The following is a 25,897-nucleotide window of genomic DNA, read 5'->3' as shown; positions in this document are numbered from 1 at the left end:
ACAGATTTAGGAAGGGGAGATTCAGAGGCAATTTTTTTTAAAAATGCAGTTTTATTTGATACAACTTTAATGTTGGAAAGCACTGTCTAAAAGGAAGTAGTAATTGGATAACTAGAAGAAAAAAACTTGCAACTATTAGAAAGAACAGGTGTTGCAAACAGTTTAAAGAATCTTTGGGTATTTTAATAAAGGGTAAAATAGAGGAATGTGGGACATATGTGACCTGCTCTGAATTTTGCTGACAGCAAACCTATGTGATTTGTGTGAGAGGGTCCAGGTTGTTTCCCACAAAAAGCAGAAGATATTAACACTAATATTTCTTCCTTGTCCACAAGTGTTCCAAAACAGCTTATAAAACAGTAATTACTTCTCGTAGAATTCAAGGAAATCAGCTCCAACACTGAAAATACCTCAAAAAAGGAGCAGCTGTTACATCCACCATTTTTCCTGTCCTCCATCTTGGATTATCCAAAATCCGTACTGCCTGCATTTCTGGTCTTCCTGCTATAGGAAGGAAGTTATGAAACTAGAAAGGGTTCAGAAAAGATTGACAAAGATGTTGCCAGGGTTGGAGGGGTTGAGCTTTAGGGACAGGCTAAAATTGGCTGGGGCTATTTTCCCTGGAGCGTTGGAGACTGAGGGGTGACCTTATAGAGGTTTATAAAATCATGAGGGGTATGGATAGAGTTAATAGACAAGGTCTTTTCCCCAGGATGGGAATCCAAAAAACTAGAGGGCATAGGTTTAAAGTGAGAGGGGAAAGATTTAAAAGGGACCTAAGGGGCAATTTTTTCACACAGAGGGTGGTGTGTGTATAGAATGAGCTGCCACAGGAAGTGGTGGAGGCTGGTACAATTACAACATTTAGATGGTATCTGAATGGGTATAGAATCATAGAAACCCTACAGTAAGGAAACAGGCCATTCAGCCCATCAGGTCCACACCACCCCTCTGAACAGCATCCCACCCAGACCCATCCCCTACCATTTCCCAGAAAGCTTATATTTCCCATGGCTAATCCACCTAGCCTGCACATCCCTGGACACTATGGGCATTTTAGCATGGCCAATCCACCCAACCGATACATCTTTGGACTGTGGGAGGAAACCCATGCAGAGACAGGGAGAATGTGCAAACTCCACACAGACAGTTGCCCAAGGATGGAATCGAACCCAGGTACCTGGTGCTGTGAGGCAGCAATGCTCACCACTGAGCCACCATGCCACCCTAGGGAAGGTTTAGAGGGATATGGGCCAAATGCTGGTGAATGGGACTAGATATATTTAGGATATCTGGTCAGCATGGATGAGTTGAACTGAAGGGTCTGTTTCCATGCTGTACATATCAATGTCATTAGGGGCATTTAAGCACCTATTAGATTGGCATATGGATGATAGTATAAGGTAGGTGTGGAGGTTAGATAGACCCGAGGTTTAGGGTAATAGTTCGGCACAACATCGTGGGCCGAAGGGCCTGTACTGTGCTGTACTGTTCTATGTTCTATGACTCTAAATGTTAGTGGTAGTGCAGGGCGCAGCATTTATTGCCTATCCCTAGTTGCCCTTGAGATGGCAGGTGAGCTGCATTCTTGAACCTCTGCAGGCCAAGTGCTAGAAGTTGACCCACAATGCCATTAGGGAAGAATTCCAGGATTTTGATCCAGCAGCACTGAAGGAACAGCGATATATTTTCCAAGTCAGGATGGTGAGCGACTTGGAAGGAAACTTTCAGGTGGTGGTGTTCTTATGTATCTGCTTCCTTTTTCCTTCTAGATGGAAGGAATAGGTTTGGAAGATGCTGTCTGTCTCTCTAAGGATTCCTGGTGAACTTCTGCGGTGCATTCTGTAAGTAGTACACTGCTGCTACTGAGCATTGGCAGAGGGAGTGGATGGTTGTGTATTTGGTACCAACCTAGTGTGCTGCTGTTTCCTAGATGGAGTCAAGCTTTGAGTGTTGTTGGAGATTGTCCCCATCCAGGCATGTGGAGAGTATTCCATCACATTCCTCACTTGTGATACTTAGTGAGTTAGTGCTGCAGGATTCCTAGCCTCTGACCCGCTCTTGTAGCCACAGTACTGATGGTAACTCCCAAGATGTTGACAGTGAGTGTCTTGGTGATGGTAACACCACTAAAATGTCAAGGGGTGGTGATTAAATTGTCTTGGCTGGTTTCGTATGGCCTGAATGGTACTTGCCACCTGTCAGCACAAACCTGGATATTGTCCAGTTTTTGTTTCATTTGAACATGGACTGCTTCAGTATCTGAGGAGTCACAAATGGTGCAGGACATTGCACAATCAGAGAACATCCTCACTTCTGATCTTATGATGGAGAAGCCATTGATAAAGCAACTGTAGATGGTCAGTCTCTCACATCCCAGAAAAGTGTCAAGAATTTCAGATTTTGTAAATGGTTATATTTCTATTTAATTTCAAGGTAGTTTGCAAGCTGGAGGTCAAAAATGGCTAATCAGCATGTTTACCTGGATTCAAGGTCCACGTGATCGACATTGTTCCAGGGTGGGCTTTGACAGAAGGGGAATACAAAGCCATTTTACGGATTGTAAAAGATACTCCTGAGTTCACCAGGTCAGTTTGTCAGGAGCTGATAAGAAGCATTTTGGGGAATTCACTGCACAGGCTCACAATCCAAATCAAATGCTCATCAATATGGTCTTTTCAAAGATAACACTAGAAGATTAACCGAGCTTGTACTCAAGGTAGCAGATCACCATCACCCTCAAGGACAACTAGGGTCAGGTAATAAATGTAGGTCCAGCCAGCACCAAGGATAGAAATAGAAAGATGGGCCAGACGAGTGCGGGGCTGAGGAGCCGGTGTAGGGGACAGGGTTTTCAGTTCTTGGAAGACTGGGATCTCTTCTGGGGTAGAGGTGACCTCTACAAGAAGGGTGGGTTGCACTTGAACTGGAGGGGGTCCAATATCCTCACCAGGAGATTTGCTAGTGTTACCCGGGAGGGTTTAGTTTGGCAGGGGCTCTGAATAAGAAAGGCCATCGAAAAGTCAGAGGTAAATACATTGGCCAATGAGAGCAATTTTACTATTCAGGATAGCCAGAGGACAGTAAAGGAAGGGAAAAGACTTCTGGTTGAAAGTGCATTTATTTCAACACGTGAAGCATGACTAGTAAGGCAGATGAGCTCAGAACATGGATTGGCTCAGGGGAGTGGGATATTATAGCCATAACGGAAACACGGCTGAGAGAAGGGCAGGACTGGCAGCTCAGTGTTCCAGGATACAGAAGCTACAGGTCTGACAGAAGTACAAGTAAGTGAAGAGGGGGGAGTTGCCCTTTTGATAAGGGAGGACAAGTGTGCTTAGAGAGAATATTCTTAAAGGGTCATCAAATGAGGCCATATGGTTAGAACTCAAAAGGATGGTTACTCTGTTGGAACTGTATTATAGACCACCAATTAGCCAGCAGTACTAGAGGAGCAGATGTGTAGAGATAGCAGATACCTGTAGGAATAAAAGCAGGATCGGTTAGAGATTTTAAATTTCCTCTGTGTTGTCTGGGCCACCCAGAGTGTAAAAAGGCCTGGACAGAGTGGAATTTGTTAAACTTGTCCAAGTTTCCTCACTGTAGAGGGCCCAACACTGGAATTGAGGTCAGACACAGGACAGCAATCAGAGAGCACTTTGGGTCCAGTGACTAGAACTGTCTATTTTAATATAGTTACACAGGAAGAGATGGGACAGGCCCACAGGTTACGGTACTAAACTGGAGCAGGGCCAATTTTGGGACCATGAGGGAGGATCCAACAGAGGTCAATTGGGTGAGTCTGTTTGAAGGAAGAGGAACGACTGGCAAATGGGAGGCTCTTAAAAGTGTGATAGTATGTCCCTGTTAGAGTGAAGGAAGAGCTGGCAGGTTTAGGGATCCCTGACTGACCAGAGATATGGAGGCCCTGGTCAGGAAAAAGGCAGCTTAAACCCAATGTAAGCTATCAGGCTCAAGTGAACCCCTCAATGGTTATAAAAAGGTGTAGGAGCTCACTTAAAAGGGAAATCAGAAGAACAAAATGAGGGTGCGATAGATCTGGAAGATAAGGTTAAAGATAACCCCAAGAAGTTCTATAGCTTTAAGAGTAGAAGGGTGGTTAGGAAGAGAATAGGCCCCCTTAAAGATCAGTATGGCCATCTATGTAGAACCACAGGAGATATGGGGATTAACAAATTTCTCCTCAGTGTTTACTGAGGAGAGAATCATGGATGCTAAGGAAATAAAGGGAAACAAGTGGGGATGTTTTGGACTGCATATATTACCAGAAGGGTGGTGTTTTGCAGGCTTAGATCACATTAAACTGAATAAATCCCCTAGACCTAATTAAATCCATCCTTGGACATTGTGATAAGCAAGGGATGAAATTGCAGAGGCTCTTGCAGAGATTTTTGCTTCATCTTTAGCCACTGGTGAAAGTCTGGAGGGTGACTAATGTTGTTCCATTGTTTAAAGGTAGCAAAGAACAAGCCAGGGAACTACAGGCCAGTTATCCTTACATCAGTAGTAGGCATGTTACTGGAGAGGACACAGAGGGACAGGATCAACCAACATTTGGATAGTCAAAGTCTGATTAGGGACAGTCAGCATGGATGTGTGCACAGGAAGTCATGTCTGAAATCTTAGTTTTTCCTGAAGAGGTAACCAAGAGGATAGATAGACTTTAAGGCCTTTGACAAGGTCCCACAGTAGGCTAGGCATGAAGATTAGGTCACATAGGAGCCAGGGAGAGTTAGCTAATTGGATTCAAGACTGGCTCGATGGTAGCAAGCAGAGGGAGACGGTTGAAGGTTGTTTCTCAGACTAGAGGTGTGCCAGAGGTCAGTGCTGGGACCTTTGTTATTTTATATAAATGATCCGGATGTGAATGTACAAGGCATGATTAGTAGGTTTACAGATGATACAAAATTAGGAGGCATCTTGGAGTGAAGGTGGTTATCAAAAATCAGAAGGATCTTGATCAGATGGGGAAAGTGAACTGAGGGACTGGCAAATGCTATTCAATACAGACAAGTGTGAGGTGTTGTACTTTGGAAAGTCAAACCAAGTTAGGACTTATACAGTAAATGGTAAGGCCCTGAGGAGTGTTGTGGAACAGAAGGACTCAGTACTTGTTCATTGAAAGCATCACAAATGGACAGTGAGGTTGGATGTAGGCTTCTGGACTTCAGTTGAGGCATCAAGTATGGGAGTTGGGATGTTGTTACAGTTGAAGTCATTGAGGTTGCACTTGGGAGTATTGTGCACAGTTTGGTCAGTTATAGGAAAGACAGTTAAACTGGAAAATGATTAAAGATGATTGGAGGATATTGCCAGGACTAGGCCTGAGTTATAGGGAGAGATTGGGCAGGATAGTACTTTATTCGTTGGAACATTGGAGAATGAGGGGTGATCTCATTGAGGTGTATAAAAAGGTCAGGAGGGGCACAGATAGGATGAATGCAGTCTTTCCCCCCCAGGGATGGGGAATTGAAGACTACAGGGAATAGGTTTAAGATCAGGGTGCAAAGATTTAAGGAGGACCCGAGGGGCAACTTCAGAGTGGTGCATATAGGGAATGGGCTGCCAGGAAAAATGGTCGAGGCAGGTACAATAACATTTAAAACATATGGATAGGTACATGGATGGGAAGGGTTTACAGGGATATGGATCAAATGTATGCAATTGAACTAGCTGAGTGGGCACCAGTTAGGGGTGAAGGGCCTGTTTCAATGCTGTATTACTTGGTAAGTGATTAGTAGTGAACCTCCGATTCACTCAGTCAAGGGGCTGAATCAGATAAAGTAGGCACATTGAAGAATAGCTTACTTGAAAATGCCAAGGGGGAAAATAGAAAAGATTTAGCACTCCATCAGATCTAAACATTTGAATTGGTGACTGTACATTTCACTTCTAGCTTTGTCCACAGTGGCTGCTTTTGAGAAAAAGATTCTCCTGTTCAAGATTTTAATTAGTCATACATGAGAAATTTAACACTAGTTCATTTTAGAGTTCTTTCCTTGAAAAAGCAACTCTCAGACCCAGGATGCCTAGATGCAAAATGGAAAGAGCAATGATTAAGTTCTGCATGCTAGCACAGCCAGAGGTTTTGAATGCTCATTGTGGATTGGCCAAGGCAAGTGAAATTCAAAACAGGTGCAGAATAAACACAGATGTTGATATCCTGTCACCATCTATCCCCAAACAGTTCTTCACATGGTCTGATACCACCAGGTTTCCACAATGCACTTAAGTAGCATCTTAGACACTCACATCTTCATCCACTATTCAAAAACTCAACAACCCTGGTCAATACTGAAGTACAGCTAATACAAGTGTACCCTATTGCTGTTCCAAACAGGTCAGGATTTAGATTGTGTGTAGGGAATTTATTCCAACTTAAAAACTCAGTGGTCATTCTTGTTGAAAGCTCAGTCAATTCAAATGGAGCAGAAAATCCTTGATTAGGGCAAATTAGCTCCTTCAATGGAAGCTGTATGGGTAGATTAGTTTGAAGCAATAATTTTTTCATTAACTTCCAAATAACTCTGCAAGCTGTTACTCCCAAGTACAGTGGATCTTGGTGCATAGGTAACAGCCTGGTTTGAACTATGATGCTGCTGAATAGATCCACCAACTACAAGGTGTACTTGAACAGTACAGGGCAGGGCAGCCTAGATGTGAAAAACCAGTCAAGGTTTAAAGTGGAGATCAGACAATAATGGGCAGGTTAAATCTACTTCCACTTGTCAGTTTTTGTACAAATCAGATGTTGGCACCATATAGTCTGGATCACATTTTATGATGTAGGTTAGTATTCTGAAAACATACCCAAAGCTCATGGATTTATGAGTCTTATTTTCCAGTACATTGAGCTTTTAAAAGCCCATTCATTTTCAACTTGATTATTTCAAGTCAGACTTGCTGAGAATTGCACATATATAATTGAGCATATCTAGTTCCTTGAGATACCATTCAATTGGAAAGTGGCTTATCAGTAATCTTTAAGCTCAACAAGCCTCAATACAATTCAGCAAGATTTTAAAAAAGAAAAAATCAGCTAGACAGAATGCAAACAGAAGTCAAAGAATGGAGAAAAAGAGTTTAATTCTTTTAATTTCATCCTGGCCATCAAATCTTTTGCTTCTGGTTAAACAGCTTGGAATGCTCAAAAGAATTGCACAATTCACATATGAAGCTGGTCACCCACCCTTCAACTGTTGCACGGTATCCCCCCCCCTCCACCCCACCCAACCCTTTAGCAAAAACAACATGTTAATCACCTTGGATCCAGATTCAAACATCAAAAAGGCTTACATTGAAGCAGAAGAGTCCCTGAAATGCAGAACTAGAAGCCACATCCTTTTAACAATACTGCAGTTGATGGATTTTTAATGGCTTGTATGTTTCTTCTCCCCCCCCACCCCACCCCAATTCAGTGGCCTGTAGTTCAGCACTCCTCTCCTCCTAGGCAACTCAGACACAAAGTGAGAGACAACCTTCCATCACCAGTCAAATGTAATGTTAATACAAACAAGTTTAAAAACCCCTGTACAAAAGTACATTACATGAAATCAGTAACAAGAAAAAAAAGTCCCAAGTGTAGATATCAGTTTGTGGCTTGAAAAAATTAAGGATGAAGATCCCTAATAAATTAAATGATAGCAATTGCACTGCGTGCATTGACAACTGTTTGTATATTCCCTGGTTTATCAACTCAGAACTTGTTGTTAAATATTCCATGTTTACTGTTTGAGTTGTACAAAATAGTAGTGTTTTTGGCTGCAATTATTTTTACAATTCATCTTTAAGATGATCAGCTTCTTCATCTTCTGATTCTAACTCCTCTTCCTCATCCTCAAGATCTTCAAGGTCCTGTGTGAATAGACAGGTGCAAGTGTTAAGTGGCACCGACTTCTAGAACGTGTTGCTCACAGTATTCACTAATCTCAGTCCCACCCCACCAATCCTCATTCCACTTCCAAGTAGTGAGTCCTGACCTGCCAAATGTGTACAGTTTTGCCAACTGTTTACTGCCATTATACAATGAGAAAGGCATGTAGAGATATCACATGCTTAAAATAGGATCAATAGCTTAATCACACTCTGGAGCACAAACAAGCAGTAACAGACTCTAATGGATTGATGAGATGGATATACACTTCCAGTAAAATCTCTCCTTTTTCTTCACCCCTACCCTCCCATGAGCTCAATGAGGGTGGCCAGGAGAGACTGAGGTTTAACTTTGGCTGATCTCAGCCAGGGAGCCTGCTTATCATTTTATTGGGGGTGTGGGGGGGCAGCACCAGCAAGAGAAAGAACATGAATACCTAGAAGGGACAGAGAACCCTAGACTTATTCTGTGGCCCATCCAAAACCATTTACACATGCAATTGTGCGGGGGGGTGTGGGGGGGGCGGCAGGCCGGTTACTTGTAGATGCAGAAGATGACAGAAGTAAGTATGTATGTTCTCAATCACTATATCCATTGTTCTTGCCAGATTTTGACAAGACAGTTAAATGCCCATTGCCCTGACTGATGGGGAAAATCTCACTTTCAGAATATATCAGGACCACCAGGTGCCAACTCCCCCCCTACCCAACCCTTACAGTTGCACTATTTCAGCACAAAACTTGAGATTTGGGGTCGTTTCCATCCTAATGTTACAGCTTTCAAGCTGAAACAGTCATACAGCACAGAAACAGACCCTTCCATCCAACCAGTCTATGCCAAACATAATCCCAAACTAAACTAGTCCTTGCTCCTGGGCCCATATCCTTCCAAACCTTCCCTATTCATGTACTTGCCTAAATGTTGTTTAAAATGTTGGAACTGTACCCACATCCACCACTTCCTCAAAGTTCAGTCAACATGCAAACCACCCTCAAGTTTGCCCCTCATTTCTTTAAATCTTTCCTGTCTCACCATAAAAATGTGCCCCCTAGTCTTTGAAGTCACCCACCCTAGGGTGGGGAACACAACCATTAACTCTGTCTATCCCCCTCATGAGTTTATACACCTCTCAACCTTCCACACCAGTCAAAAAGTAGTCCCAACTTATCCAGCCTTTCTTTATAACTCAAACCTTCCATACTGAGCAACCACCTGTTAAATCTCTTCTGAACCCTCTCCAGAGGAATAATATCCTTCCTCTAACTGGGAACCAGAACTGGACACCATTCCAGAAGCCTCATCAACATCCTGTACAACCTCAGCACGACTTCCCAACTCAAAAAGGAGTGAGCAATGAAGGCAAGCATGCCACACACCTTTTTAACCACCCCGCAGATGTTATCTAAAGCAGCCAGCAGGGACTTGAAAGCAGCACACTTGACCAGCATAAACAATGTACAGTTGTCAAAGGAAAACAGCTATTTAAATTTTAAAAATTGTCAACACTAAAAAAGTAAAAATCAACACTAACACACTCGTCCTTCAACTTGAAGTAGATTTGACTACAAAAACAACTTTGGCTATTCTAGGAAGATAAAATTGTCTAAGGACAAAAAGGAATGTGGACTGCACTTATCCAATTGAGGCCAAAAATATACTAGATGCTTTTAAAATAGTATTATGTATATTTAAACTTGTTATTTTCTCCCTCCCAAATCCCTCCAGCTTCTTCCCATTTCAGCTCTGAACCTGCCATTAATTTCTTTGAACTCTTTGAATAACGTGAAGCAGAGTATCACAAATGCTACCTAGATTAGCATTTCCCAGTGCAATAAAACCTTGTGATGGACATATACATCCAACTCCAAAAGCAACTAGCATGATTTGGTCATCAGCAGTGTCACATTGCAGCCACAAGTCATTAGTGAAGCTCATTACATACCACACTAGAATTGGCTAGCAGATTCTCAGATACCAACAGCTCAGGGACAAACACCACAATCTCAACATTACTACCTTCCAGGTCAAGTCAAAACTCCTAGCTCAGCGTCCAGCCAGACTGGCCACAATGACCTTCACTAATCCTAATTTGTACTTACCTCATCAACAGTGCCTCCATCCTTTCCTCCACTTTCTAGGAATTTGACAAAAGATTCAAGTGTCCTCTCACCATTGAAATCTATAATCTGTAAACAGAAAAATCAAACTTGAAATGACATGGAGAAATGGTAAATGTAAATATTCAATTACTGAGACATTTCATGGTTTGATGTTTGACCTGGTAACTGGAGAAGCAAATATTTTCAGCACTGAGGAACAGCAATGCCACATTTAAAGGGATTGACTTGCAATAAAAGTTAAATACCTGATCAAAAACATAGATGAATTAGAGATCTGTGGACCAATACTCACTGTTCGCTCAGAGCTGGCAGGAAAGAATTTGAGTGTGGGGAAACTGTGGATCTTCACAGACTCAATTTCATTGGCAGTGGCATCCATCTTCGCAATAACTATTTTATCATTATCTTTGTACTTTTCTCCCAGAGATTCCCAGATAGGGGCCAGCTGCTTGCAGTGACCACACCATGGAGCATCTATAGCAAGAGAATATTTTATTCAGGTAAATTAGCCCAGATTTATGTAATATTGCAGTTCCTGGCACATGCCCCAGCTCATGGGTCTGTGTGGAATCTGTTTCCCTCAGGCTATAGCTCCTTAAAGTCAGAGAGAATCTCATCTGGCACCCACAGTATTTCTGGTTTTCCCTATATCAATTCTGGATTGATTTGTTATACTTTGTTCAGTTTCAATACCCCATATCCAGTCTTTGGTCTCCAATTGGAAAATATCATTCATCTGATTAGCATGCAAATCAAGGAGAGATCTTATTCTACAACTCAGTAAAGACAAAATGTGTATTAATACATTGGGCCTCCATTCCGGCAAAGAACAATAGCATGGCTGCCAGATTAGGGAAGTAGAATTAATTTCAATGAAGCCTATGGCAGCTAGACTTAAAGGCCTCTTTAGGTATACATGCACTGGCCACAATTTAAATGTGGCAGTATTACCTTGACAATTAAAATCTCAGATCTTTAAAAAGGCATACTTAACAGAAGGACCAGTGAGGGGAACTGCATTGAAGCAGTTGTCACACTTACAGAATTCAATAAAAACATCCTTTGTTTCATCAAAGGCAACTTCCTCAAAGTTTTTGCCAACAAGGACCTTGACAGCTTCTTTGTCCCAGTCTTCGGGCACATCTTGGCTCATGAGATGAGGCTACAGGGGTGAAAGCAAAAGAACAAACACCTTGAAAGCTTTTAGTTCCAGAACAGTCACTGCAATGCTGGATTTCAAACATTTGCTCGACAGTGATCACATTCAGATTGCTACCAGAATTTGCATTTTTCAAACAGCACATTTGAGTATTGCCGACTGGATGAAACATGACACCAGGAGGACACCGACCCCATCATAATGAACTTAATTCTATACTCTTGCATGGAATTTTGTAATCCGTTTAAGAATAAAGAAGGGCTCCATATCCAGAGAGAAAAGTCAGGTTTCACATACAGCATTTTGGTATTTGTTTCTATTCTAATGTGAGTAATTTGCATTGGCTCAGTTCACTATTACTGACACTTCCAATTTGATATGACTATTCCTCCCATTATAGATCCAAAACGCTAAAGCTACAATTCACAGCCCACCTAATTAAATCCTCAGTGTCTATGTATTTACCTAGTATTTCATTGTGCTCAAAGTTAACTCCTCCCTGACGTTCACCTGCACATCTGCCGTACCCGTTGTGGTCTCCTCTACATCGGGGACCGCTTTGCAGAACACCTACGCTCGGTTCGCAATAAACAACTGCACCTCCCAGTCACGAACTATTTCAACTCCCCCTCCCATTCCTCAGACGACATGTCCATCCTGGGCCTCCTGCAGTGCCACAACGATGCCACCTGAAGGTTGCAGGAACAGCAACTCATATTCCGCTTGGGAACCCTGCAGCCCAAATGGTATCAACGTGGATTTCACAAGCTTCAAAGCTTCCCTCCCCCTACCACATCCCCGCCTCCCTAACCTGTTCTTCCTCCCACCTAAAGCCGCACCCCCATCTCCTACATACTGACCTCATCCTGTCCCCTTGACCTGTCAGTCCTCCCTGGACTGACCTATCCCCTCCCTAACTCCCCACCTACACTCACCTTTACTGGCTCCATCCCCACCTCTTTGACCGGTGTTTCCTCTCCACCTATCTTCTCCTCTATCCACCTCCCCCCGCTCCCTATTTATTTCAGAACCCCCTTCCCCTCCCCCATTTCTGATGAAGGGTCTAGGCCCGAAACATCAGCCTTTCTGCTCGGCCTGCTGTGTTCATCCAGCTCTGCACCTTGTCGTCTCCTCCCTGCATACACTGGTCTCACCCTTGCATCCCTTCACAAATCACCCACTTGGTATATCACACTGGCTAGGTAGAGAAAGGGATTACTACCCACAAGTGTAAGTTATTGCAGCTTAAAAACAGAATACTGCATTGCCATGGATTAAAAATGATACTTGAGAATGGTAGAAGTCTGCCAACATCTAGAACACACAACCCAGTGCAAAGTTAGTACTGTCATGACAAATGGGGAAACTAATTGACAAAAAGCAGACCTCTAAGATACCAACTCCCCAAATGGCATCCTTCAGGTTTAACCAATTTAAATGTTAACATGCAAAGAGATCATCCAGCCAAGTGGCCTACCCTGCCTCAGAAGAGTTTCCACACATCTCAAACCATCAGCATATCCTTCAATTCCTTTCTCCCTGGTGCCTAGATGCACCTAAACAGATCTGCACTCCCACCCTGACCACGTCACACATTTTTTTTTTTGAAAAAGAAAACCACAGTTCATGAAGCAGGCTTTTAAATATAGTCAGCACCCAATGATTTGAAGATGTCTCACCTTCAATTTCCCTTCCAAAAACTGGTTGCAGAACATTTTGACATTGTCTACAGTGATGTCCTCACTCTCTGGCTTGTATTTGGTCATTTCCTCCTCAAGGGTGATGAGGCGAATGGCTGGGCATTCCTCTTTCTTCAAACCAAAGAACTCCAGAACTCTTTGGTTGTCCTCAACTTCACTATCAATGTAGATGAAGAGGATCTGGTGGGAGAGTTTTGAAGGGGCAAGTTCATTTGACAGGTCGAAGGAGCTGCTTCAAACATGGGAGGGAAAGATCCTTAAAACCTAGTTATCAAAGTGAGTCATCTCTCCAAACCCAGAAACATAAACATTAGTTCATATCAAATTTGATTTCAGTATATTGGGGTTGGGTTTAATACCTGGACACTCAAGCAGCTTCAACAGCCCAAGGCTAGTACCACAGGAAACAAGAAAAGCACTTGACTTCATTACTGACTGGTGATTAGCAAAGTCCACTACAAAGCATATGCACTCAAAAAGGATACAATTGCATCTTATTGATGAATAGCATCCCAATATCTAGTTCATGGCCAATGCATATTAGCTTTAATCCTAAAGTTAAATCATATTCAAGTAGAAAATGCCAACAGCAATGTAGAAAATGGGACAAATGCAAATTGAAGCATCTACTGCACTTGTAAAGTCTGGGATCATGTTGCTGTGAAGCTGGATATAACAAACCCACCCGTGCTTCTGATCCTAAATTAGAAACATGCTGTCTGTCTATACTGTTTGCAGTAATGCAAGTCCAGATGAATCATTTGTTTTGAGTTAGAGCTAAATTATTTAAAAGCATTCAGGTGAGTCTGAAAGGCTGCAGAGCCTATTCATTGAATCCAATCGAAGCAAAAACTGTAAATACAGGGTAATGTAAACTAAAAAGTCAGATGAAGGCAGACAGTTAGGGTTTAGAATAGAAGTGCCACATAGTGCTATGGAAAAGTTGGGGCTCAAAAGAAAAGCAGTGATTAGGGTGCAGTGCACGGGCTGGGAAAGAGGTCCTATTTGCTGCTTGTAGTCAAGACAGACCAGAGCTTACAGAAATTCGCTGGCAGCTCAGTGAAGCTAACTGTTTGATAAAAGTAAACCATGATTTCACTCAAGCATCCGACTTAAATTTCAGGCAATGCTGTTGATGGCCCCTTACTGGAAACAGATTCACCCATGACAAATCCCTTTAGCTGTAAATACTCTTGGTTCCAAATTCCAGGGAACAAGCCAGTTATCAGAGTAACCGCTTTGATGCTTTGTGGCAAATCTGCTCAATACAGAAGAAGCCTGATGTCCAAAATGGAAGATTGCAAAAGTGAATCATTAATTTCTCACTTGAATTTCAGTGAAATCAAATGAGACTACAGCCAAAATTCCACTTGTTTTTAAAGATTGCAGTCGGGTCTAAGCAGCACACTAGACTCTAAATCACTTCTTTCCAACCCAAAGTGGATGACTTCAATTTCAGATAAGATTAAGTGGAAAAGAACTGTAATTAGGCCTGATGGTGCCAGTGTTGGACTGAGGTGGACAAAGTCATAAGTCACATGACACCAGGTTATAGTCCATTAGGCTAATCTGTTGGATTATAACCTGGTGTCATGGGATTTTGATCCAATTAGGCCAGAAGAGGTATATTTAAGAGATTTACACACGTTTCCCATTTTCGTTAACAAAATTTGGGTATTTAAGCCACAGGTTAAACACGCACCATAACTTAATGTCTGACCTAGAAAAGTTATATGTCAAAGTGTCACTTACTTTGCCCTTGAAACTTTCTGCCGCATTCTTAAAGTTGCTCAAATTTTCCTCAAAGCTTGATGAGCTCTTAGGGATGAACAACAGCATATGGGTCTTGATGTCACCACCGAAGATCTTTGGTGCAGACTGCAAGAAAAGGTCATTCATGAATGAACTTTCACAGTTTGTTGCAAAACAGATTTCACCAGAATGTTCACTCAACATTAGTACTTCACAGAAATGGTACTTCAACTCCAAAATGTACATTGGTACAAGTTGGGTGATGCTGTAATTCTCCTGTATGGAGTGACATCTTCCATAGGAAGAACTGTTGTAACAAATATTGCACATTAGTGCAGTCAGCCACCTCAAAAACACAGCAGCTTGCTGCCACAAGAGTTTGTCAATGGTTCTGACTTAATTTGTGTCTCATTCAAGGCACTATGCATGTTCTCAACATATTGAAAGAAAAAAATTTATTAGCAGACCTTCAAGAGCCATTGCTAATCCAAAGTTTTTTTTTGGGGCAGGGATTGGGAGGGAATGGTACTGGGGAGCACCCAGTTCCAGAAAATAACCAAATGTTTCTGTACCTGCTCAGTGAATTCAATAACTAGAGGCAGCTGGTTGCTCTTAATAAATTCAATTATATTCTCCTTTGTAACTTCACCATCATATGTATTACGACCTTCGTCAAACTGAAACAGAAGTAACATTAGTCAGATAAAAATTCAATATCCATTTAAACATTTTACATACCCAGAGCAACAGCAGCCACTTTATTACACAATGCCCAACCATACAACATTGTTGTGCCCAGTCTGTTTCCTTGTTAAAGGATAGATGTAAAGCATCACAGGCTGAAGGGAAGTTGACCAGCTGAATACATGGAAGGAGTGGATTGTCTTAAGAGGATAGGTTAGTCAGACTGGGTTTGTTTTCACTGGGGTTTAGAAGGGCAAGCTATGACATGACTAAACTGTATAAGATCTTGAATAGTCCTGACTAAGTGCATGTGGAAATAACGTATCTTGGTCAGTCCAAAACTAGGGCTTGACTTTTCAGGACCAATGACAAAAAAAGTATTATGAAACTTGAACTCTGCCTGAGAAAGCAGTGGAGAAACCGTCAGAGTATTTGACAGACAGGGATAGGTTCTTGTTAAGCAGGAGCAAGTTGAAGATTATTGGGGGTAGATGGTACTATGGAATTCAAAGCAAGCAAGTCAGCCTCAATCCTAGTGAATGGCAGAGCAGGCTCAAGAGGCTGAATGGTTTACTTCTGCTTAGTCAACATACTATGAGAGACCTGGTTAATATCCTGTTGCTTGAACAGAGATTTCAGTTAAGTAGCTCAGCCTTGAGAATTATCCCTCTGGATTGCACTGTGGAAGCCATCTTTCTGTCAGCACAGAATTTGTGCACCAAATCCCTGCCACATTGAGGTTCAGTACAAGCTACACAATACAAACTTCTCAACTACTAAGGAACTGCCAAAAGGATACCAGTGTTACTCTACTTCATTACCTACACCCATAAAGCATCAAGGAGATGAAACTCTTCTGCGTGAAGAGTTTAGATAAAACATCACTAAACAAGGATACCTCCTAAAATCAAGATGAAGTTCACATGTTCATTTATATGAAAAAAAAGCCATAATTTTTGCAGATAACATCAGGAATAGGGAACAAATAGAACAGTCATTATAAACCCAACAGGGAATTCAGGAAAAGCTTCTCTACCTGGAAATTGGTCTAAATGTGGAGCCTGCCACCCAGGGAGCACAAGACATGCAAAAAAGGATGCATTTGAGAAGCTCAAAACACATAGCATGGAGAAAGTAATGAGATATTGAAGACTTAATTGATGGGCAGGTTTTTTTTTTTTTTTTTAAGAAACAGAGCATGGACAGCAGCAATGACAAGATTAGATAAACAGCCTGATTCTGCATTGTTAATACTTCATAATTTGCTTTCTGTTCAAAGCTTCACCCATCCAGGACATTCCTTTACACAGATCCCAGTTTTGTTTTGAGGCAGGGAGTTAAAAAAATGGCAGAGCTGTTGCCAATAGAGCTGCAATTAGAAACATGGTGTCTACATCACAATTCCAGTTCCATTAACAGCAGCAATATTATATATATATGGACATGACCATATTGCCTGTGCATTAAGTCATAGTTGGAGGTGTATCTGCCAAAGTGTGAAATTACACACACGATCAGGTTTAGCAGCAGCGAGCACTAAATGAGGCTGTGCCATCTCAAAACTAAAAATAAAAAAGCCCTGACACACCTCTTTACAATTTAATTATGTAACAACACCAGACATTTGAAGAAAAATTCCAAACACCTTACTTCCCCTACCAAGGGCCAAAAAGGACAATAATCCACACTGGTCAATCTGGAATTCCTACAATTTGTGGACTACACCCTCAATAATAGCACCCTGGAACTCAAGACCACCAGTGCCAAGTTGTTCCAGCATTCTTCGGTCTACATGCATCACTTCACATTGGAGTCTCCTCATGCTCCAACCCAAATGCCCCATGGTTTGTAGCTGCTGAAACAGGTTGACAAAAACAAGCAACCAAAAAAAGGAACTTTTTGCACAACTTGTGTACACAGCATGACCACTTAGGTCATCTCACCCATTAAAAATACTAGGGCTGAGCTAGAATTTTACTCAATTTTCCATACACCATTAAAATGCAAAGTTAGGTATCTGTGTTAACAAAGATCAGCACAATATCATGAAGTATTTCCTAGTTAGGATAGGCTTAAAACAAATTAAAATATTGCTGCTTGTTGGTGACAAAATAAAAGAAATAATTCAAATTAGCAACAGGAAAATAAGCACAACTGCTTTCATTTCCCTGTTTAAAATTGTGCTCATCCTTTGACTCAGCATCCAGTTTGCAGTCCATGTTCTAAATTTGTACATCTTGTAGTATAAACTGGTGACAGGTAGATCAAACTAGTTCAAACCCATGGGATAATATTCTTTAGTTGGCTCTGCTCATCTCTCCTTCCCCATGAAGCTTAAAACCATAACTAGAAATGGTCACTCAGAACTGAAAGCACTGCCAAATCTCAAAAGGCCACATGTCACACGTCAGGACAGGAAATTAGAAAAAGGCATGTCCCAGCTCAAGCAGAGAACTGTCAAGACCCATCATCCATGGCATAATGGCAAAAGAATGAAATGACATTAAATTCCAATCAGTTCCCAGTACCTGCTATAGCAGAAAGTGAGAATACTGTGACCTTGCTTACTGAAAATGGCTCAACTGTCAAGATTAATGATGCAGGAATAGGGAGCTTGCTTTCTCATCACAAATGTGAAATGCTAAAAAATGTCCAGCCCTCAACGCAACATAAAATCAGTGGGAAAATAACCTATTCCTGGGGCAACAGCCAAACAAGGGTTTCACTTCATTTACTTGCTGCTCAAAAGTAGTTGAATTTCATTTTTAAAAAAAGAACATTAGCTGATAAACAACAGGACACAGATCACTACCGAAATGCCAACCCATGAACAGGTTTATTTTAAGTTTAAGGTTTTGGAGTAGATTTGTAGCTCGGGTTGTGGGTGTTGAGATTGGTTGGCTCGCCAAGCTGGTTTGTTTCGCAGATATTTCATCACCATGCTTGGTAACATCCTCAGTGCAGCCTCCGATGAAGCGCCAGTATGTTTTCCCGCCTGGTTTTTAAACTCTGGGGTCCATTGAGATGGGTTGCCTCACTTCCAGGTTTCCTTTGTATTGGAGTGTATATGGGGTTGAGATCGGTGTTTGTTAATGGCATGCTTCATGGAGTGCCATACTTCCAGTAATTCTCATGCCTGTCTCTGCCTAGCCTGTCCCAGGATTTGTGTTTTCCCAGTTCAAGTGGCGGTTCTCCTTGTCCATGCCTTTTTGTAACCAGTTGGTGTTCATGTACTCTTATTGTTAGTTTTCTTCCTTTGTCCGATGTAGTGTTTCAGTCTCTGCAGGGGATCTTGTAGATGACGTTGGCCCTGTCCATGGCGGGGAGTGGGTCCTTGGTTCGGGTGAGCAGTTGTCGTAGGGTTGATGTGGGCTTGCGTGCCACTCCGATGCCCAGTGGTCACAAGAAGAATACCTCTTCCAGGTTTTCAAGGATAATGGATATCCAAAGAATTGGGTCAGAAGATGCCTACACGAACAGCATCAGAAAGACTACACGCCCCAACACAATCACACTACCCTAAATCAGAAACGCTTCAGAATTCACAAGACTCCTACGACTGCTGGGCATCAGAGTGGCACACAAGCCCATATCAACCCTATGACAACTGCTCACCCGAACCAAGGACCCACTCCCCGCCATGGACAGGACCAATGTCATCTACAAGATCCCCTGCAGAGACTGCGAGAAACACTACATCGGACAAACAGGAAGGAAACTAACAAGAGTACATGGCTGGCTACAAAAAGACACGACCAATACCCACTCATCTCAATCCGCATGGACAAGGAGAACCACCACTTCGACTGGGACAACACCAAGATCCTGGGACAGGATAGGAAGAGACAAGCACGAGAATTCCTGGAAGCATGGCACTCCACTAAGCATGCCATTAACAAACACACCGATCTCGACCCCATATACATTCCACTACGAAGGAAACCCAGAAGTGAGGCAACCCATCTCAATGGACCCCAGAGTTTAAAAACCAGGTGGGAAAACATACCGACGCTTCATTGGAGGCTGCACTGAGGATGTTACCAAGCATGGTAACAAAACGTCTGCGGAACAACAAACCAGCTCGGCAAGCCAACCAACCTCAACAACCTTATTTTAAGTTTCTATGGGAACACTACAAACCAAACCTGGTCCTTTCCTTAAAAAAGGAACCATTTCAGTATCATGGGATTAAGGCAAAAATTGGGAACTCCAGCTACTTTCCTTATTCCTTCCTGAACCAGAAGGCAATTGGAGCACTATCACCTGGCCAAAACAAGGCAGCAAACAGAACTTTCTGGTCTTTAGGCACAAAAACCATACTGGGCAAAGCCTCAGCTCATTAAGGCCAGGGTTTTTAAGTGAGCTTACAGTCGGTAGGAAAGTCTACACCCAAAGTTCAAACCACGTAAACCAGCTTTAATTCAAATTGATTTTCATATAGAACTAAAGAAACAGTTCTCGCAAAAAGCATGTCTTTATTCTTTAGTCTTGAAAAATGAGAAGAAAGGCTTTTCTTTTAAAGCAGGGACTTGGCAAGAGGGCTACATAATTTCACAGCAAGGAACTTTTGTGGCTATAGCTTTCTGCAATGTGTAGATGATCAGGAGCAGAGGAGTTGTTTATAAGTGAAACTGATTCATTCTCAGCTAGGTTGGAACTGGAAACAGGTTACAGAAAAGGACAGCCATAGGTGGTTATTTCTGAAGATACTTGCCCCCTGCAATAAAACATTTGAAGCTTGAAGAAAAGCAGTTACCTTTCCTGTAGTAGTTGCTACGAGTGGAAACCTTCAAATTGATAAATCTGAGACCTGTCCAAGTTTCTCTGTGCAACTTACAAGCCACCAGAAGCTCCCAGAGAAAGCAACTGAACACCAAGAGCCTTACTGCTCAATGTACATCAACGTTTGATTTGGGAAGACCACAAAACTGACTTCCCAGATTTTCTCTACCTCCGTGAATAATCTATTTTGCCCATTTGTTGCCTGAGATTGGGAGTTTGAGACTACAATTTTAAGTTAGCTGTATTGTGTCAATGGTTTGTGCTCACTTGTAGCTATAGTCTCATTTCTTAACTTTTTTTAAATACAGAAACCTGCACTGCACTATCAATCTCTGAAAGCCAGGTAAACTAGGGTAGTGTTTATACCTTAAAACTAACATTAAGTACAACTCCAAGATTAGCAGGGCTCAATTTATGGTGCGCTACCCATGGGTCATAAAAATTTTAATACTGTAATGATTTCCAAATGGTTTTTAGAATTAAATTTGAAAGTCATGGATTTAACCAGAGTTAAAACAAAGATCATTTTATAGGCACCCCAAAAAAGGCTTGGATGAACCAAAGCTGGTGAACGCACTTAGTTCAATCCTACCACCTGGTGGCTCCCTGGAAACTGCAGCTATAAGGATCTTACATTTAACTTTAGTTTGAAACCAAAGCAGTCTGAGCGTGGTCCCCACTAACAGGGCAGAGGACCAATTCAGACAATTGTCCTTCAGTCTGCAGTGTACAGGATTGTTGGGATACAATAAAAAAGTGACTCAAGTTGGCTATTTATATTAGATTTCTCAATATCAAACCAGAGATTGGCTGCACCACTTACATAATGCCCACAGATGAGAATTTAGTCATGAGGTGAAGAAAATTTCACTATTTTCACAATTGAGGCAGCATGGTGGCTCAGTGGTTAACACTGCTGCCGCACAGCACCAGGGTCCTGGGTTCGATTCTACCCTCGGGCAATCGTGTGGAGTTTGCACATTCTCCCTGTGTCTGTGTGGGTTTCCTCTGGTATCCCCCCTGTCCAAAGATGTGCAGGCTAGGTGGATTGGCCATTAAATTGCCTAGTGTTCAAGCATGAGTGGATTAGGTGGAATGTTCAGAGGGTCAGTGTGACTTGTTGGGCTGAAGGGCCTGTTTCCACACTGTAGGAATTCTGAGTTGTTTCTATTCTATTTGTTTTCAGGAGAAGCTAACCCTCACACCCCACCAACCGAAAAGCTCTTTTAGAAATCTATACTCATGACATATAGTCAAAACCACCATTCATGAAAAGGGAACACACAAAGGAGAATGAAACTAAAATTTAACTTTCACCTGTGACCAGAAACTGATAATTCAGGGAATCCTTAGAAGCTGGTCTGTGCAGTGAATTGGGAAGGACTGTTACCAGGTCACTAGTTCCAGTAAATCAGTTTAAAAATCTAGATCTATGTCTTCCATTTGAACCCTGACAAATGGACCCTTCTAACAGGAAAGCAAGGACAGCTGCACATTCAACTCTAACCCAGTGGAGTTGATCCCACACCTCAGGGTGGTTTGTAATTGGTTCTTGATTTTTAAAAACCTTCAAGCATTATCTTCCCAAACTGAGCTCTTTAGCAGCTAGATGGTAACTGCCCTGAGTGGACTACACTGGACTGAGAACACCAACCACCTGATGTCCTGTTTACTCAACTCACTTCAACTACATGGGAAACTGACAGCTCATGGCAGGTGGTGTAAGCAGATCTCACCTTGGGAATAAGGATCATTCCCAGTTATTTGAGCTGCTTGCTTTTCCAGAGAAAATGCTGGGTATTGAACATAAAATTCTTTTGCGCATTTGAAATCAATCCTGCCATTGATCTGGTGAGCAGAGGAAGTCTTATCTAGGAATTCAGATCTATGTTTTACCTCAGGGAAAAGTTTCACATTAAATTTTTAAAAATTAGCTGTATGACAATTTTATACAGATAAAGAAGTGTTACAGGCAGCCTGTGAATTCTTTAAAAAGATGGGGGCAGAAACAAACGATGAGTGTTATTTAAGTCATCAATTCAAATGCTTTCTCTTTAACATTCAAATACTGCCACCCACTGGTAACAGGTTCTAGTCTCAAGGTCAGTCAAACCCACAAAATACACATCAACAGCTACACTTAATGGTTGCTGGAGATCACAACTTTGCCATGGGTAATTAATGTGGCTCTTAAATTTTAAACACAAAATACTTACAAATTCAGGCATTTAGCAAATATGTTAGCAGTTCTAAGTGGACAAAATAGGTAACTAGCTTGCAATTCAGGAGTATGCCAGCCAGGTCAATAGAAACGACTGTTGCCCTACAACCTGTAGACATTAACACACAAGAATCACATCAGTAAGTGAAATGGTGCTGTTTATTTACTGCACACAGTTTATTGCTCATGGGAGTCATGGACTGGAATCTGAATTTAGTGCAGTCAGAGGATTTTTTCAACTTGTCAGTACCTATGCCAGGAAGGGACAGGACAGCTTTAAGAACACTTCCAGGGAAAGAATCAAAATCACTAGCCCTTTAGAATAAAAGGAACAAGACAGACTGTTCAGCCCTTCAGTGTCTCTACCACTCAATTAACTGGATCAGATTCTTGGCTCCATTTACCAAACAAAATGTTCCATATCACTTAAGTCCCTTGCTGACAGACCCAATCAGCCTTGAAATTTTTCAACCCAACTCTGCTTCAGCAAGGTTTTTGAGACATGAAATTCCAAATTTCCATTACACATTGAAGTACTTCCTAGCATCATCCCTGGATGTTCTAGGTTCAAAACCTCAACTTTCTTGCAGACAGCCCCACTTCAAATGTTACTGATAATCAAAAATAATTTAACTGTAGTGCTGCACTTTTCAGTCTTAAAATTCCCAATAAAAAATCCTGCAAGAGCAGCCCAACACCAAAATGACCTAAAGTCTGAGACAAAGGTACAACGTTATCATCAGCTTTCTAGCCTCTTATTACCACCAAGCCAACTGAGTAGGAAGTATGATTGGTCTCCAACTGGAGAGTATTTGCTTCCAAAACAATCACAACAGTTAAGACCAACCAAAATCTGCTACAAAATAGATGTATTTGATCAAATACCTTCTTAAAAAGGACAACACCATCCTTGTTCACATCATACTTTTTGAAAAGGTCTCCTTCTGAAGTGATTCCAAATGGCACCTCATCAAAGGTCTCTGCAGCCTGCAGGAATGTTTTGGCATCGCCACCTTCCATATCCTGAAAGGGAAACAGTTTCATTCAGACATTCCCATTCCACTTGAGCCACACAAGGTTGAACTTGTTCAATAAAAATGAATGACAGGGTTTTCTCACTGTAGTAACCCCACTGAGTTTTCATTAACTAGTGACTCCATTGCAGGAAGGTCAAATAAAAATCAAATTTCATCTATTTCAGATTACATGAACTACATCACTACCTAGTCACATGTTGTAATTGCAGAGTATTTGCACTAAAACAAAAGATTGAGAAAGATGCAATGGGTTTTAAAGTAAATTTTTTAAAAAGTCACTGAAGTAAAAAAAGGACATCTGTTTCTTAAAGTTTCATTAAGAGTTGGCAAAATAATGATTGCGTCATTCAAATTGAGGTACACAGACAAAAAGATGTCGAGAAAGCAAGAAGAAATTCTGGTTCAATAAGAACTGCTTTTTGAAATCAGCATCTCAAAAGGCTGAAGCTGTTCAGCACACATGCACGGAGGCAGTCAAAGCGGTGATATACTCAAGGGCCAGGGTACAGGTTTAAGATATCTCACCCAGGAGTCCAAATAAGCAACTCTGCAACATAAGAAAATGGCAAGAAGCAGCAATGACATAAGTAATGAAAAGCTGTTTCTTATCAGTCCCATTCAAGGGCAGAATATGCTAAGAAACTAAGTATTCAATCATTTCAAACTCAAGCCATCACTGCAGGGCACTACCCCAATTAGAGTGCTCTAGTGTGATGAAAGGATGCTTCCTCTCAGGGAAAAAGAGCTAAGGGGACACCGCTTAAGGAGGAATTTCTCCTCCATTCTTATCCCCAGACAGGAGTGGAGACTGGGTCACTGAATAGTCTGGTTGATTTAGATTTTTGATTGAGAGTCAGGAATTGTGGAGAACAAGATACAAAAGTAAAATTACCACTAAAGATCAGCCATGTTACCAGATGACAGATGGGGCACAGTGAGCCAAATGGCCTCTCCTGCTACTTTTTAGCAATCTTAAATCACAAAGGGGAAGGTGAAAGACAGGCCACATCGGATTGAATTCATGTCAGTGTTTTAAAGCAGCACTCAATCAGCTGGGCTTTATGACCCTTTCTGAATGTTCGGAAGAACATTAGAGCTCTGACCTGTAGGAATTGAGAAGGGTTGACACCAAGCTTGTGTTGTATACAAAGTTAACCAGCTTGCATTTCTCTAGCATGTGTGTAGAGGAAGGAAAAGCCAAGTCAATTAAGGGTGAATTGAAAAGTTTTTTTTGAAAACAAAAAGGTGTCAAGACTAAGTCTGACTTGTAGTGGTTCAGCGAGCATCCAAAAGAGGGGAGGAAAAGGAGAGGTTGTTGTAGTAAAGGATATCTAAAGCTAGAGACTGAGACTGGGTGGCACTAGGTGATAAAGGGCAGCAAGAAATTGACTTGTTAATGTAGGGAAGCCTGTGCAAACTGGACAGTTGAAGTTACAGATCCCAGACTTTGCTGGAAGATGGTGATACATTTTAACGTTGAGGACTGATGTAGAGCTGCTGTTTCAATAAACAGCAAGTCAAGACTGCAGGTAACAAAAGCATGGATTGCATACAGTCATTTATGTTCAGAATGCAGGGGGAAGAAATATCTAGTAAGAGCAGATCATGTGGGCTGATCAGCAGGAAGGAGTGGATTAGTATTCCCTAAACTCGATCATCAACTAGTCTTCAGTTATAATCTGTGTTACGGCCAGTGAAGCATAAATCCTGGCAAGAGTGTCAAACAGGGGAACTTCAGTCTCAAGTCAGGAAGAGAGAGGGATAGCATTAGACCTCACTGTACACTTTGAAGCAGAATCTGCATTTCTAGATGGAGGATAGACAGGGTTGAGACTATCTTTTTTTAAAAAAAAAGATGATCATAGCCTGGAAGATTCACTGACTGCACCAGCATTTAGTGCCCATTCCTAATTGGCCATGAAGGTAGTGAGCTGACTTCTTGAACCACCGCTGTCTATTTGATGCAGGCCCCATTAGGGAAGGAGTTCCAGCATTTTGACTCAGCAACATTATATTGCCAACCAAATACTGATGATAGGCTTTTAACCAAAAATATTAACTGTGTCTGTCTTCCTGGATGATGCCTGACCTACTGGATATTTGCAGAATTCAGGTTTATTTCTACAACCTACAGAAGTAGGTTAAAGTACAGCAAAACTTTTGCCCTTTATCTTTATATATGTATTATTTTGGCAACAAATAATCAACTCAATCCTCTAACCTCTACTGCTGCAGAGGGTGTGCATGGAGGGGAAGCAGGGGGCAAATAAACTCCAGCTCAGCCTCCACTTCCTACACACTTAAGGCATCCTTTGTTTGCAATTCTTTTACAATTCCATAATGTGGTCATACACAAGTCGTAACATATGTAGACTTGTTAGTTAGCAACATGTTAAAATTTCAGGTGTATGTACACATTGGCTATCAAGGCTGCACTGACAGTTCATGGGGGAAACTCAAGTCACAACGAACTTGGTTTTCAATCTACTTCTGTGTAAGTAAAGCATTGCTCAAGGATGAAGGGAATGACTGGGCAGGTCTCCCTGGT

At 41.7% G+C, this 25,897-nt stretch overlaps 1 protein-coding gene across 1 annotated transcript in view; it reads right to left on the bottom strand.

Moving 5' to 3' along the window:
* Nucleotides 1–7,082: 7,082 nt before the first annotated feature.
* The window catches only part of p4hb (prolyl 4-hydroxylase, beta polypeptide), a 33,580-nt gene continuing 14,765 nt past the window's right edge, over nt 7,083–25,897 (bottom strand). The window contains exons 4-11 of the mRNA XM_048610954.1: nt 23,198–23,335; nt 15,198–15,302; nt 14,626–14,751; nt 12,853–13,053; nt 11,056–11,176; nt 10,307–10,488; nt 9,994–10,080; nt 7,083–7,875 (exon numbers count right to left, since the gene is read on the bottom strand). Coding sequence (XP_048466911.1) covers nt 7,795–7,875; nt 9,994–10,080; nt 10,307–10,488; nt 11,056–11,176; nt 12,853–13,053; nt 14,626–14,751; nt 15,198–15,302; nt 23,198–23,335 — 1,041 coding nt within the window. The 3' untranslated portion in view covers nt 7,083–7,794. The remainder of the gene's footprint in view (nt 7,876–9,993; nt 10,081–10,306; nt 10,489–11,055; nt 11,177–12,852; nt 13,054–14,625; nt 14,752–15,197; nt 15,303–23,197; nt 23,336–25,897) is intronic.

The sequence above is a fragment of the Rhincodon typus genome, chromosome 23 (assembly GCF_021869965.1).
Source record: "Rhincodon typus isolate 14 chromosome 23, sRhiTyp1.1, whole genome shotgun sequence".
Classification (NCBI taxonomy): domain Eukaryota; kingdom Metazoa; phylum Chordata; class Chondrichthyes; order Orectolobiformes; family Rhincodontidae; genus Rhincodon; species Rhincodon typus.
The sequence above is the reverse complement of the archived record's forward strand: the minus strand, read 5'-3'. Positions and strand labels throughout refer to the sequence as shown.